This window comes from Bactrocera tryoni, unplaced genomic scaffold, assembly GCF_016617805.1.
Source record: "Bactrocera tryoni isolate S06 unplaced genomic scaffold, CSIRO_BtryS06_freeze2 ctg7180000343443_QRY, whole genome shotgun sequence".
In the NCBI taxonomy this organism is placed as follows: Eukaryota; Metazoa; Arthropoda; class Insecta; order Diptera; family Tephritidae; genus Bactrocera; species Bactrocera tryoni.
Window position 1 is genome coordinate 1 of NW_024395585.1, and position 15,539 is coordinate 15,539.

Consider the following 15,539-nt stretch of genomic DNA (forward strand, 5'->3'; position numbering starts at 1 on the left):
TATGACGTAAAGCTCATCGTTCCTTCACCGTTGCCTAAGCGCAAGGACCATAAGCCTTCCGCAAAACCTTTCTCTCGAACACACTTAGGTTCCAATCATCAAGCATGCTTTCATCCATATTTTGCAAAGAAGCAGATGTATGCACCTTATCAGTTTTTCGACGTCGTATTTGAATAGCTCGGGCGATAATCCATCTGCGCCAGTCACTTTGTTGTTCTTCAGGCAGTTAATTGCTATTCGAATTTCATCATAGTCAAGCAATGGAATATCTATTCCTTCCTCATGGATTGGGGAAGCGGGTTCGCCATAAATTTTCTTTTCAAAGTTTTATTTTTACAATCCGGATATATCTGTCTGTGTTCTTGAACGCAGCGTAACAAAAATTGCTTTTGTTCCTCGTCGAGGGTGATTATGCCATGAAAGTCTTGCATAAACTTAACCGCTCTTTCAGCGGTATCGTTATCTGCTCTCAGTGTGTAAACCTTCTTTTTAGCATATTGGAACGAAGCATTATTTGGCCGTGTAGTTGGAGACTCATTAAGAAAGCTATCATCAACTATTTTAAGTCGATTGAATAAAGATTTGCGTTTTATTGAAACAAAGCCATCGATGTTTTTCTCTGAAATAAAGTGCGACAGTTAACATAAAATAAAACAAATAAAAACTAAAATTATTGACTCTCATACTAACCGTAAAGTGGACCACAATGTTTGTCTTTCTATGGTATGTAGCGTTTACCGTTAACCGATGGATATTCTTAAGTTTAGTAAGCAACTATCTTTACTTTAGTCTCTTGGTCAACGTCATCGTCAAATAGAGACAAGACAGACACTTCATCTGTCAAATACCATAAATGCTGGCAAAACTTTTGTAAAGCTGCCTTTGAGATATTTTTATCGATTATTTCGTAAGCCTTCATGGCTTTTAAAAAGCATAGTCTTGGAATGGTGCTTTAACAGCTAAAATACATTGCAGCCAAGCTGCCTTATCCTTATTTTAAATTCGTAATTGAGAGCTAAGTAATGAAATTTTTAATGAATAAATTGCTCTTGCCATCCATCGGGCTTGGTGCATTGCCCCTGGAGGCCGGATTCTAATTTTGTTCTGTGTATCTCCGCTAAGAAATATTATTGAAAGCTCAATTAATTCTCAATAATCATCTCTATCGATTTCTTTAGTCAATTCAGCTTGGTAAAAAGGCATGATAACTTTTCAGTACTGACCTGTATTTTTTGCGAATCGATATTTTTCCAGTTTTCTCGAAACTTTTTGAATAAAGGTATATCGGGGCTTGTAGTTACCTGGAGAATTTTAGCTTCAAATACACCTTTTAATACCAATTCGTAGATATGATGACAGCAAAAATAAGCATCTCTCTGTCTAATTTCTGTTCTAGAAGCACACAGGCCCCATTAATACGACCTGTGTTTGAAGCCGTTGTATCACAACAAAGGATCTGCACTTTATCTTCAAGATTCCAGTCAATGATAGAATTCCAAACTGCCTGTGGCTGTTCGCATCTTGAAGAACTGTCCAATTTTGGCACAGCAATGAATTGTTCTTTATTATCATACAAAATAACTATTGGGAGACGTCCTTTTTTAGATTTACGTGTATCTAAAGCCGGTAACAGTTTTCCATCTCAGTGAACAGTTACAGTATCCGGAGCCTCGTTTTGAAAATAAACCTTAATAGCTTCTGCGTGCTCTTTTCGCTTTTCCTTGCGAATTCTTTGAATGGAAGACTTGCTAATAGGAAATCGTCAGTGTTATGTCCAAGTGCCTCAATAGTCGCTTCAATAATAAACACAGAATGTCGCATACTTAACTGACACCTATCTAATGCTGCCACTAATTTTGGAGTAGTGACATTTTTTCTTATATAAGTTTTACTAGTACCGGGCTGTGTCGTCTCAGTTGGAATGGACAGATTTTCTTGTAGATCAATTACTTCAGAATCGGAAGATACATTTTCTTGTAGGGGCACAGAGAAGATGTCGAAGAAGTTAATATCAATATCAAACAAGTTATCCAAATTTGTAACAAACTCTTGTCGACGCTGCTCAAAAACTGCTTGTGTTTTGTTTGCATTTTTTTGAAAATCTCGCCAAACTTGGTACAAGGTTACCAATTTCTTAACACAGTTAGGAAATGATTTAATCGGTATACGTGCCTTTTCGCAATAGATAATACACTCACGAATAGTAAGGTTAGTACTTTAATTGACACTTAAATTCACTTCGCGAATATTATAGAACAAAACTGAAAGTACTTGTCCATTAGAGGGAAGTTTTGACCCTGTTATTTGATGTTTGACGTCTCCTATTAAAAATATTCCCTTTTTATAACTACGTAATTCCACTGACATGTTGACCGAACAAAGACAATGCGTTTACTAATAAAATAAACAAGCAATAACAAGCTCATCGATACATGAGCTCCCGCGCGCCTTAGTATTCTAGTGCCGACATGTTTCGATGCAAGTCGGCACGCTTTACCGTAGTTCTAAATAGACGAAACTTTTTTATAATTAATTATACATTATTTAAAAAAAAAAATAAGGGTATGCCTTGCAAATATCTAAAGAAAATTTTTTTGGGACACCCTAATACACATATTCTATATAACTCATACACTGACCGACATATTCGGCATCAGGTTTGTTAGCAAACCGAAAATTTTTATACGTTGGCAGTAACCGGGGTTATTTTCCGATTTCATCCATTTTCACACTGTCGGTGGGAGTTCGTATAGCAATCGAGTTAAGTTAATTTGGTTGTTGTAGTTGTAATGGTAGGAGATAAGTTCATTAAACTTGTTAGAAGGCGAGGCTATGCCTACTGTTCCTGTGAGCCAAATTACAGTTTTGTATCTTAATCTAGTGCTTAATTATGGCATTTTATAGACGATGATGTAATTATTTTTTTTTCAGAGGAACGGGCATACCAAGTTTCATCAATATATCTCAATTTTTACTCAAGTTGCAGCTTGCACGGGCGGACGTACAGGCAGAAAACAGACCCGGATTTTAACTCGTATCTTTTTCCTAATCATTACCCCTCCATATAAGCATATATGTATAACCTTACATCTATCTCGATTAGTTTTAGGTGATCATCCTCGATATCGACGGCCCGCTCTGGGGCTGCTGGGAAGACCATTCATGCAAGCTGCCCAGACCATTCAACTTCTTCAGGTATTCGGGGAAAATGGTGAGACGCTGGAACTTTTTCTATGCTTATGATCAGCCGGCTCCCAATGCTCCAACTTAACTGATATTGTGCTGCTGGGTTGAGGAAGAAATCAGGTTTTTAACCAAATCCACTTAGTTACTGGATAAGGCTTAATTCGCTTACCACCCAGGAGTACAATGACCCTAATATGTGGTTGGCTCATGCGCCTCTCCTTTCAATAATATGAATATGTGCTTACCAAAGTTTGAAGATAGATGTTCACCCATCAACTGCATATTTGAATTATTGGTGGTTAAACATCAAATAGCATTACGCAAATAAGTTAAAATAATGGACGCGGACTACATTATTGTTAATGTATTTTGGAATTAATGCTTCCAAAGAGTTGTTATTAATTCAGTCCCAACGATATAAAAAAATTATGTAATTAATGCCAAACTTGTCAGCACTTTGTAGAAAATATTTATTTTAACTTTCGCTTTCGCCATTAACGAGCGTTTAGAAATAATTTATGTGGCCCGACTTAGGAGTTCACAAATACATACACACGAATGTATTTTTCGGTATGTTTTTTTTCAGTAATGTGCTAATAGATAGTTTAATCTCTTGTTGCTGCAATATGAGTAATTAATGCATTTGCAATGTATTTTTTCAGTTGTAAATCAACGTTACGAACCGGAAGTTCAAAATCCAGGAGGTTTTATTGGTAGCAATGTGTTAATTAAATGTAATATACCGCCGTTTGTTAAGGGGTATGTAACGGTAGCATCATGGCTGCAGGAACCAAATATCAATATATACCCATCGCTAGAAGGAGGTGAGTAGAAATTATACGTTTAGCTAATTACAAGTGCAGTGGAGTCACGATAAAAAGAAAATGATAATTAATTGCGGTTTTCGACGTCACTATAAAGAACCGTTACTTATAAGATATCTTAAAAATTCGCATAAAATATATTTTTTTGGGAAATACATAAATTCCTTTCGAGTGTTACAGAATTATTTAGATTTAAATATTTGTCATTTTATCCAACCCCTGCGAATTAAAGGAACCTAACGGAGGTGACGTGTTTCTTATGTGGATTCATAATTTCGATGAGTTTGTTTTTTTTGAAGAAAAATATGTTGGCTCTTGCATGTCCCACGTTGAGACAGTTTAAATCGCGGCAAGTAGTTTAAATAATTTTTTTGGGGAGGTTGATAACATATCCAATTCTTGTAAAGATTTATCTTTCCAAAAAAGGGGTTCACTTGAACAAGCTTTGTATTCGCAACTGCTTTAAATTTTTTTTCTCTGACGGAGAGCTTCTTATATGATGAGTGAGCCCTCCTATTTATTCTATCAGCTTAATGACTAGCGCTCTTCTGGTGAAAAGATCAAAAATTTCGTTTACCTCAATATCGTTGCTATATTGATAAGCCTAGAGCAAAAAAGAAAATTTTGTATAATGCCAATCTAAACAAATAATATGACTCGTTAGTGAAAATATGCACTGTTCAAGATAATCACCATTGGTCAACGACCTCGAGGTTCCAAAAGTTCTAATATTGCAACTCCAAAAAGGAGCACTGAAAAACGCCAAACCAAGAGCGCCATCTATCGCCGAAGCACAGCCAGCCATCAGCAGTCAACAGCAGGATTCCCCCTCCGCGCTACACTTTCAGGCTTCCGTTTCCAGCGCTACGAGCTTTGAGAGTTCGCAGCTTCAGTGTAAAACACCCACACCGACCAAAGGCTTACTAGGGCACCGACGATCCTTCATTGAGCCAGCTCGTTGCACATATCCTTGTTGAAAACTTTATTATTATTATTTGCCACAATCGACGACTATTTAAATACCAAGTCACATGTGTCTGACCTGGGTTATTAGGAATGCATGTGTGGATGAGCGTATGCAAATTGAAGTTAGACAACGAATCAGCAAATGAAAGCAAGACTAAAATAAAATAAAGGAATACATTATTGCACACCACATTTCCGCTGAACCGTAACCTTTTTGCAATTTTATTTTTATCGCTTATTTGTACAAATTTTCTCACATTTATTCCTCTGTATTTTTAGATGGGAAAAATCATATGCTACCGACCGGCGAACTTCTGGTGTACAACATAACTCGCACCGATGCACACAAAGTTTGTCGCTGCCGCACCCATCACAAGCTGACGCAAGACTCCGTTGTGAGCAGCAATATGGGCAAAATTCAATTGACTGGTAAGTTAACTACAGCAACAACAATGCTAACAACAAATAGTGGCTACCTTCTTTACTGGCGTAAACACCGCTTACGCGATTATAGCCGAGTTGGCTACCTAGCATTGCAAAAGCGATACACGCTTGACCTCACTTCACGGCATTTAGTTTGCTGATAGCCAAGCATGTTCATTTTAGTTGTATGTTCTACGTATTAAGTGTTTGCGACAAGAACCACGTAACTCACGAGCAGAAATATACATTTTTTGTTATACCAAATCAAGATGACATGTAATATTCGTAAATTGTATCAACAATATTTTGAATTTAGCTAACGAAAGAAGTCGAAATTCTATAATTTCTTACCAATAATCATTTGGTTTTACCACCGATTCAAGTATTATTTCACCTCTATGCAGTGTTGTTGTTGTGTATCGATAGTGTTTCCTTGTAAATTGAATAGAGTTAGGTCAATTTGGTACGTTGCTAGTTACCAACAGACATTTGATAGATATCTTTGTCAATCTAGAGGTAGCTTAAGTGTGTAATCCCTTCCTATTTTCTCTGCTTTAAAAGGCTTTACAGGTTTGTATTTGTCTTAAACGTCAGTTATTTTTGGGCATTTACTATATTGTATTGCTAGCTCTTTTAAACATATGTATAATCGGTTCAGTATATCCGTTCAGTGAATCCGCCAGTTGTTCTATCATTTGCGAGGTCACTCAGGTTGTACGTAGGCGGTGCCAAGGATCTCCGAGAACAGTTCTCTCGACTGCTACAAGTGCTTGCCATCTCGCTGCGTTCTCGTTCATGTTTCTGCTCCGTATAATAAGACTGGAATTATAAGAGATGTATAAAGCGTAACTGTTATTCATTGAAATAAGCATTTTCTCCTTAATTGCCTGGCAATCCTAAAGTAGCCCATGTTTGTGACAGTTATTCTGCGTTTAATATTCCATATTAGATTGTTTGTTGAATTTATGTTCGTTCCGAGAGATATAAAGTCCCTCAATTCAAATTAATGGTTGTCAACAGCGACGTTGTTCCCAAGAAAGACCACAGAGGTCCTCAAATATTTCATCTTACCCACGTTCACAACAACATCAACTTCGTTCGCTTCTCTTTCTTGGCTAGGAAAGTCTGCATACGCATTAAGAATATGCACTTGGAATGTTCGGTCCCTTAATTGGGAAAGTGCCGCTGCCCAGCTGGTTTATATCCTCGTAAACATAAAGACTGAAATCATCGCCGTCCAAGAAGTACGATGGACTGAACAAGAACTGATAGAAGAAGGTCCCTGTGACATTTAATACAGCGGACATATATAGGAGCGCAAATTTGGTGTGGAATTTGTGGAGGAAGAGAGACTCCGTCATCGAGCCCTGGCATTCAATCCAGTGGATGAGTTCCCAGCCACAAACCACATCAGAGCAAAATTATTTGGCCTATTACTGATTTGCGTCCACGCCCTGACGGAAGAGGAGGACGATGTGATCAAAGATGTCTTCTATGACACTTGGAGCGCATCTATGAGAGCTGCCCCGCTCGATGTCAAAATCGTGCTTAGCCACTTTAACGCCAGAATGGGCAAAGAATGATCTATGGCACAACAGCCGGTAAATTAAGCCACCACGAGGAAACATTCTTAAATGGGTTTGGGCTGATCGACTTCGCCGGGGACCGAAAAATGGTCATCTGTAATACGAGATTCCTGCATAGAAAAATTCATCAAACTACCTGGCTGTCTCCGACTCGAAAAGCCACCAAGCAGATCGATCATGTTGTGATAGACGGAAGATACATGGCCAGTGCTTTAGACATGCGAGACGCAAATGCGAAAAAAAGAAAACACTCCAGCGCTGAAAGTATTCAAATACCCGCAGGTGAAATCAGTGGGAGAGGAAGACCTCCACTCAGTTATAAAGACCAGGTGGAGAAGGACCTAGCTTCGCTTGAAATTTCCAGTTGGCGGCAAACAGTTGTGAACTCAGCTATAACCACGTAAACGGTGTCTACGCCAATAAAGAAGGAGAAGATGATAGTTGTGGCTAACGTCATTTGCAAACAGTATGGTTTCGTACAGGATGCGAGACTGAGGCACGGCTTGGAATAGGCAGCTTTGTCAATGCTGTCGAAAGCGGCTTAAAAATTGACAAAAAAGTGTTGGGTGTCGTTGTTTTTATAAAGGGCTAACCCGATTATTAGTATTAAGACTGTAAACACATTTTTGAAATCAATTTATCTTTTCTTAAATTTTTTGACATCGAAAAGCTTTCGTCGGGCTTTGGATCTTCAAATCCCATTTGACTGAGATCTTTCGAGTCTTTTTGTTTTGGGTTTTTTTCATATTTGTAAAATTGGTCTGTGAGGAAAGCCGAGGTGAGGAATGAAGAATATTCACTTTGGGAATGGAACCTGACTATTGAAAGCACATGAATAACATGTTACGAATTTTCCGTCGCAAAAAGTTGTGAATGCATTGCTAATCACTTGCACATACTGTACCGTGGTGACTCCAAGCTTCGCCAATCGCTGTGGGTTTTTTAATGTTGCGGTGTGTTAATTACATCGTCAAATTAATTAGCGATAGCTTCGAAGCGAACTAGACGTGAAGCTTGCAATAGGTATACGCTTGAGGCCCTTGAAAACCACTCAAAAGCGTTTACGAGCGCAAATAAACGAACAAATAAACAAGAACTATTTAATGTATGGAATGTACATGCATATGTAATTTCCATTAAATTCTGTTTCATTTGCATTGAGGTTTTTGCAGTTATTTTAGTTTTTGTTGTTATTGTTGGTAAGCAAGTGAATTCTTCATATGCCGTTATAACATTTTTGTAAAAATTTTTAACGCTCTCACTCTTTTTCTTTGTCTTTTTCTACTCCACAGAAATGCGTGAACTAGTACCGCCCATAATGAACGTGGTGGCACGTTTGGGCGATCCCGTTGTGGTACCATGCGTGGAGTACGCCAACCCGAATCGGTATTTATTTCTTATTTTCATTTAATGCTTGTTGTTTTAATTTTACCTGCAACGCTTAATGTGCCACAAAGGATAATAATCTGCAAAAAGATTTTGTTGAATGAAAATATATAAACTCCTACAGAGCTGAAATCAAATAAAAACACATTTTTACTTGTGTGCTTAAGTCATGATGAATAATCACTAGTTAAATGAGTTAAGCATCCATCCCCTCTATCCGGTAAAACTGGCGCATCCTAATACGCCAGCTTAATTCACCACAGCTGATGACATTACAACACATCACCAATGAAACACACCACTCTCATACGCAACCCAACTCACAAAAGGAAGCGACAACGGGAAAGCCCATCAATTCGTCAGCTGCAGTTCGCCCATCAACATTCGCCGTACACAAATTCGATTCCCCACTGCGCCGCGTAAACATTATATTGTTTTTTTAAACAATTCGACGCACACCTTTCGCACGTCAACTTTTGATTATCGCATTCGTTTACAAACCGCGTCGACACCTAGATGCTCATCTTCTATCGATACCGATCCTGTGCGCTTCGGAAATACAATTAAGTGCTCAGCGGTCCTCTGCGATATGGTCGTCATTACCTTGTGCAATCATTCCTTTTAATTTTATGAAAATTCAATAAAGTTAACTCTAAAAGTGTTTACTATTTAATCATCAAATAATGTGCTTTCTTTGGCATAGCTAATGGTTCAATAAATACTAAAAATTAAGTGCTGGATGTTTCCCACTAAATTGGGCATCCAATTTATTCAACTACTTTCACTATTTATGCCAGAAACCTCAGAAATTAGTTAGATATTCGGGGGGGGGGCTGAACATCAGCCAACGGCTTAGGTGCTTTATTTCGTTTTGATTTGATCTGGCAATGACGGACATCTGCTTAGCTGATTTATTTCCGTTTCCGCTATTTCACATGGATTCTAAAAATATGAGATCCGAGATACTTTAGCCGGGATCTGGCAAAGGCGGGACAGTCGAGGAAGAAGTATTGAGGTCAACTATCTTAATTTCCTTCAAAGAGCTGTTGAAACCGGCATTTGATAAAATTTTTAATTTTACCGCAGTGTTGAGTTAGAACTTCAACAATTACTAAAATGTGGACTTTTCTGTGAGCGAAGAACAAGGTAAACACGAAATATATCCTACCATTAAACAAAAAGTCATCGCATTCGCGGTGTGGCCCACACGTCACTGTTAACAGTTATAACTTTGAAGTCGTATTTAATTTCGCCTATACTGAAACCCGTATTAACAACAAGAACTATTTTATCATACTTTCAGCGAGCGCTACCTTATTATCGGAGTGGATAGTCAGCACTTTGCAGTGATCAGGAAGAAGAGGTTAGGTTAGGTTAACCTGATAGGCCAATAAGCTACGCATATGCGACTCCTTTGTGAATTAGACCGGACAAGGTGGGATTTCTTGATAATAGTTTCCTAAGTCTCAACACCTCCTGGATCTTTTCAAATCCATTATAAATATTTTTCCAGAACTCTCGCTTCGTCATGCGCACCAACTTCTTGTAGTCTTTGTAGAAAATCTTTACATTCATTTTAACTGTCCTCGCTTTCTTCTAACTTGGCCCAGTTGAAGCACTCCCGTATTTTGCGTCTGCAAGACCCAAGCTCTTTGTTAGCTACTACTAGACTACTTTATGAAATACAATAGAGTAGGGACAGAATATCCCCTGCCGCCTTATTATTAATCTGGAGAATGTAGTTTTGGCTTCCATCTTCCTTCCAGTCGCTAGTGGACACGTCCGGATTCTGTCGTTGCAGCAACCGCAGAGCATGTTTCGGGTACACCTCTCGAGAAATGGTTACCTTCGATTTTGGCACCGATGCAATACTGCTGTTGCATCACCATCTCCAGTTTCGCTCCCTCCCACAGGTTTTGCAGCGTTCGTAACATTTTAAAATTTTGACACCGCTAAGCCATCCTGCTCCATTAAATGACGGCATAGGTGCGCTGTGTTCAGCGTCAATTCAAGAGAAGAGGGCTTCCAATAGCTTTAGTTATGAACTATTAACAAGAAAAAACGTTAACTTCGGCTGCACTGAAGCTGATATACCCTTCACAGGTGCATTGTATTTATTAACTATGAGTCCAGTTTGTATGGCAGCTATATGTTATATTTGTACCATTTTGGCAGTTCCGACAAACGAGCAGCTTCTTGAAGAGAAAATGACGTTTACAAAATTTCAAAACGATATCTTAAACACTGAGGGACTAGTTCGTATATATGCAGGCAGACAGACGGACATGGCCAAATCGACTCAGCTCTACATTCTGATCATTTATATACATATATACGTTATAGGATCTCCGACGTTTCCTTCTGGGTGTTACAAACTTCGTGACAAACTTAATATACCCTGTTCAGGGTATAAAAAGACACGACAGTGCAAGTAATGAGTGATGGATATATTTTCAGCGCCCCTCACAATGAATATTATATTTAAAAAACCTTTATTCCCTTTTGAGAAACGAAAGGCACTTTAAACTAATGAAATAACTGCGTAAAATTAAAATTGACAAAATTTAAACGAAGATGAAGAGTTAAGAGTTTAAGATGAAAATAGAAGCAGAAAGCAGCTCATAAGGACTGCGGACTCAAGTATCGCCACCCCCGCTCACTTACCGCATGTATGTATGTAGGAAGAAATAAAATATAGAATAGGTGGCAGTATTGTCACTGAACGAATAATGTAGTTCAGATGGCAACACTGCAAATCAGCTGTTAATTGACGAAGCGTCCATCAGCAGCCATCATTGTAACGGTTCATATGGATCATCCATTTTTGTATAAAGAATAAGAATCATATTGTTTAAGCATCAGTTGTTAAGAAGACGTGGTACAATGCGGTCGCGCCACCGCCTGAATTATAAAGTGCGAAATAAAAGTTATAAAACTAAAGCGTGGTGTGTTCATTTTTAAAATCAAATCCTACATTTGGGGGCTCGTCCGGGATGGTCCGGAATGTGTTGATGTGTTGTGCGGATATAAAAACAATTTAAAGACATTTTTTTTTTGAAATAAGCATTTTGGTGAATTTAACATTTTATAAGTGGCTGTAGAGACAGCGTGAGTACGTTGGAATGTACCGTTTGACTTCCATACTCATCTTCGCGTAGTGAAATTTGGTGAACAATTTTATACTTATTCTGTGAAATGTAGAATTGCGATCGGACAAGTGGCTGTACCAGTGCGTCAACAGTGGTCAGCTTAGAACAGTGTACGAGTATTGGTAGTGAAATGTGCAATGCCATAAGAGCACATAATACCAATGGAACAGTGATAAGGGAAAAAATATAGAGTTTTGTTTTGAACGATCGGAAAGTTACGTCAGTGAGAGTAGTTCAAAGTACTGAAGTGTACGAGAATATACGTACAAAGAACCTAAAACTTAACAGTGCGGTAGTGAATTCTGGTAATTTGCAAGTGACTGTACCCAGCTCGATATCGCGGGCAGTAAACGCATTTTCCAGTAAAATTGTGAAACGGTGCATAAGGTTGCACGGACCAAGTTCCGGATAAATTTGTATAACGGCGTAAAAGCAAAAACCGTACTCAGTGCGCGACTGTACCCAGTACGCTATAACTGGCAGTCAGCACAAGTTCCAGAAATTCGTATAACGGTGCAAAACCGTAGGCAGGCGCATAAGACGCGCAAAGCATCGCAGCAGTTAGCAGCAGAACAACGGTACAGCTAGCAGCAGCAGACAGCAAAGCATCGTGGCAGTTGGCGGCGCACGAAGAAAGCTGAACAACGGCAGCAGAGAAACGGGAGCTAAGATAAGTTATAATGATTTTGTAGTTAGTTGAGTAGAAGAGTGTGTTATTTGCACTCAATTACGATGTACATAATGTAGTAGAATGTGTAGCTTTTAGTTTGTAAGCAAAGACAAAATGTACAGTTGCTTCTAAGAAACATACAGATGTAATTAAATTTGTAAAAGCGTATCCGTAATTTGAATTTTTATAAGGGTTAAGAGAAAAAATAAATTTGTAAGATGGACGCTGAAACCATTAAGGCAATGACGGTAGAGACGTTAAAGGAAAAACCAAGGGAACTAGGTTTATGCGTTACGGGTAGGAAAAAGGAATTGCAACTGCGTTTGCTACAACATTTAGTTTTTGGCGATGAGCAAGATGAAGGGGGATGCGACGACGAATCGGAAAATTCGTTGTACATTGATGTAAATGCGGCTCCATCGAATTCGCAAAGGGTGTCATTTTCGTTGCGTGACATTAAAGACAGTGTTTCAGATTTTTTTGGTGATGATACTTGCGATGTTCGTCACTGGGTTGAGGAATTTGATGATATGGCTAACACGGTCGGTTGGAATAATTTAGAACGATTTGTATACGCTAAACAACTGCTTAAGGGAGCAGCGAAATTGTTTGTACGTGGATTAGTAGGAGTAAGAGATTGGGCTAGTTTAAAGCGTTCTCTTATCGATGAGTTTGGGGAAAAATTATGTGCGTCTGAAGTGCATCGAACGTTAAGAAACCGGCGTAAACAGCCAAAAGAAAGTTTTCAAGAATATCTTTATGCTATTTTAGAAATAGGGAAACAAATCTCTTTAGATGAAAGAAGCGTAGTAGAGTATTTTGTGGATGGCATACCAGATGTTAAAGCAAATAAGAGTATGTTATATCAAGCGAAAACGGTGGGCGAATTGAAAGAACAAATTCGCATATACGAGAAAGTTAGAAGTGTACAAACTACAGTAGGCAAAGGATACGTGGAACGGTTCGCTACAGAGAGTAAAGAATCGATGAGAAAGAAGTGTTTTAAGTGTGACAAGGAAGGTCATATAGCAAGAGCCTGTCCGGAGGCTAGGTATAGTAATGTCGTTTGCTTTAAGTGCAAACAGAAGGGGCATTATTCTCATCAGTGTAAAGAGCAAGGGGATAAGGTGATAAAAAGTGAACGGGTAAACACAATTGATCGCAAAGTAGAAACGTCTACCAGAAAAGGTGGAATGATCTTCGTTGATGCAACTATCAATGGTTTTACTTTTAGTGCATTAGTGGATACAGGATGTATCGTTTGTATCATGAGGTACGATACCTTAGTGATGTTAGGAGATATAAAGCTAATTGGAGAAAAGCAAAAATTGTTCGGTGTAGGTAAAGGCGTGCTTACGACATTAGGCAGCTTTACGGCCGATATTTCAATAGAAGGGTTGTTATTAAATGTAACGTTTCACGTGGTTAGGGAAAATGATATTCCGTATGCAGCCATAATTGGAAATGATGTACTTCGCGATGTTGAGTTAGTTTTTAGAGAAGGTAGTGTTGAGTTCAGGAAACTTGTAAGGACTGCTGAGGAGGCAGCGAAGCACGCAGGGATCGGGGAGATTCCTGGGGGTGCGTGTGGTGGAGCTGAAGGGCTTGTGTCAGCCCACCAGGGTGCATGCAGTGATGCTGAAGGGTTTGTGTCAGCTCACCGGGGTGCAAGTGGTGATGTTGAAGGGTTTGTGTCAACTCACCGTGAGTTAAGGGACTATGGGAATAGTCAAATTGAAGTTTCCGAGGAACAAAAGGACATTACTGGACCGGTATTAGAAACGAGGTCGGAAGTCATGGATGACAATGGGTTAAGCAAAGAACTCAGGGTATTGTGTTCAATTGGAACGGCATTGTCTGAGGAGTCAGATAAAGTGGATCTATCGCATCTGCCGATAGACGAGGCTAAAGTAGTTAGCAGTTGGATTAATAGTTATTATCCTAGGAGGTCGAGTAAAACGCCAGTACAGATGAAATTGTTACTAAAGGATGAGAAACCGATATTTCAGCGGCCACGTAGAGTGTCGCAGGCGGATCAAAGATGTATTGATGAAGAGGTAGCGCGTATGCTTAAGGAGGATATCATTCAAGAGAGTGTGTCGGAATACGCCTCTCCAGTTGTGTTAGTTACAAAGAAAAACGGAGCAAAACGGTTTTGTTGCGACTATCGAAAGATTAACGAGAAAATAGTCAGGGACAATTTTCCAATGACAGTGGTAGACAAAGCATTAGACAGGTTACAGGGTGCAAGGGTCTTCACCACATTGGACTTGAAGAACGGATTCTATCATGTGCCAATAGAACCAGGGTCTCGCAAATACACGTCTTTCGTAACTCAGAACGGCCAATATGAGTTTTGTTTTGTGCCATTTGGTATTAATAATTCGCCGGCGGTATTTTGTAGATACATACGAGCAATTTTCCAGAACATGCTTGCGGATGGAACAGTCATAATATACATGGACGATATCGTCATTCCCGCCAAGGATGAGATCGAAGGTCGAGAGAAATTGGAAAAGGTATTAAGACATGCAAGTGAAAACGGTTTGCACATTAGATGGGAGAAATGCCAAATTTTAAAGAGAAAGATTAATTTTTTGGGGTTCTTTGTGGAGAACGGGGCAATTTTGCCTTCGGAAGAGAAGACGAAGGCAGTCAGGGCATTTCCAGTACCAACTAGTAAGAAAGAATTACAACGATTTTTAGGTTTAACTTCATTCTTCAGGCGTTTCATCCAAAATTATGCAGTTAATGCGAAGCCGCTAACAGATATGCTTCGTCAGGACGAAAAGTTTGGGTTGAGGGAAGAACAACTCTTAGCAATTCAAGATCTGAAGCGTGCGTTAGTAAATGCGCCCGCATTGAAGCTTTTCAATCCACATGCGGAAACAGAGGTGCATGCTGATGCGTCAAAATTTGGTTACGGTGCAGTCTTACTACAAAGGGACGCAGAAGGCAATCTGTTACACCCCATCGAATATATGAGTCGTAAAACCACAAGGGCGGAAGAGAAATATAGTGCTTTTGAACTTGAGGTTCTTGCAGCTATAAAGCAATTATTACAGAAATGGCGTATATACCTAAGAGATATTCAGTTTAAAATAGTTAGCGATTGTAACGCTTTCGCTATGACAGTCAAGAAACAAGACGTACCAGACAGGATCATGAGGTGGGCAATGTACCTACAAGAATATAATTATGTAGTTGAACATAGGTCAGGAACTCGCATGAGACACGTAGATGCTCTTAGTCGTGCATACTGCTTATTAGTAGAAGACTCGTTAAAGTTTAGGATAAAAGAGGCGCAAATGCAGGATGATCGGATAAGAGCAGTGCGGAAAATTGTGGA

General features: G+C 39.1%; 1 protein-coding gene across 1 annotated transcript; it reads left to right on the forward strand.

The window, feature by feature from the left end:
* Positions 1 to 3,848: 3,848 nt before the first annotated feature.
* On the forward strand, positions 3,849 to 9,024 carry LOC120779389 (Down syndrome cell adhesion molecule-like protein Dscam2; the record flags this gene model as incomplete). The annotated part of the gene is made up of 3 exons (XM_040111586.1): positions 3,849 to 4,010; positions 5,256 to 5,405; positions 8,278 to 9,024. Coding segments are annotated over 3 exons (431 nt in total), but the record flags the coding sequence as incomplete, so codon positions are not given.
* Positions 9,025 to 15,539: the final 6,515 nt, after the last annotated feature.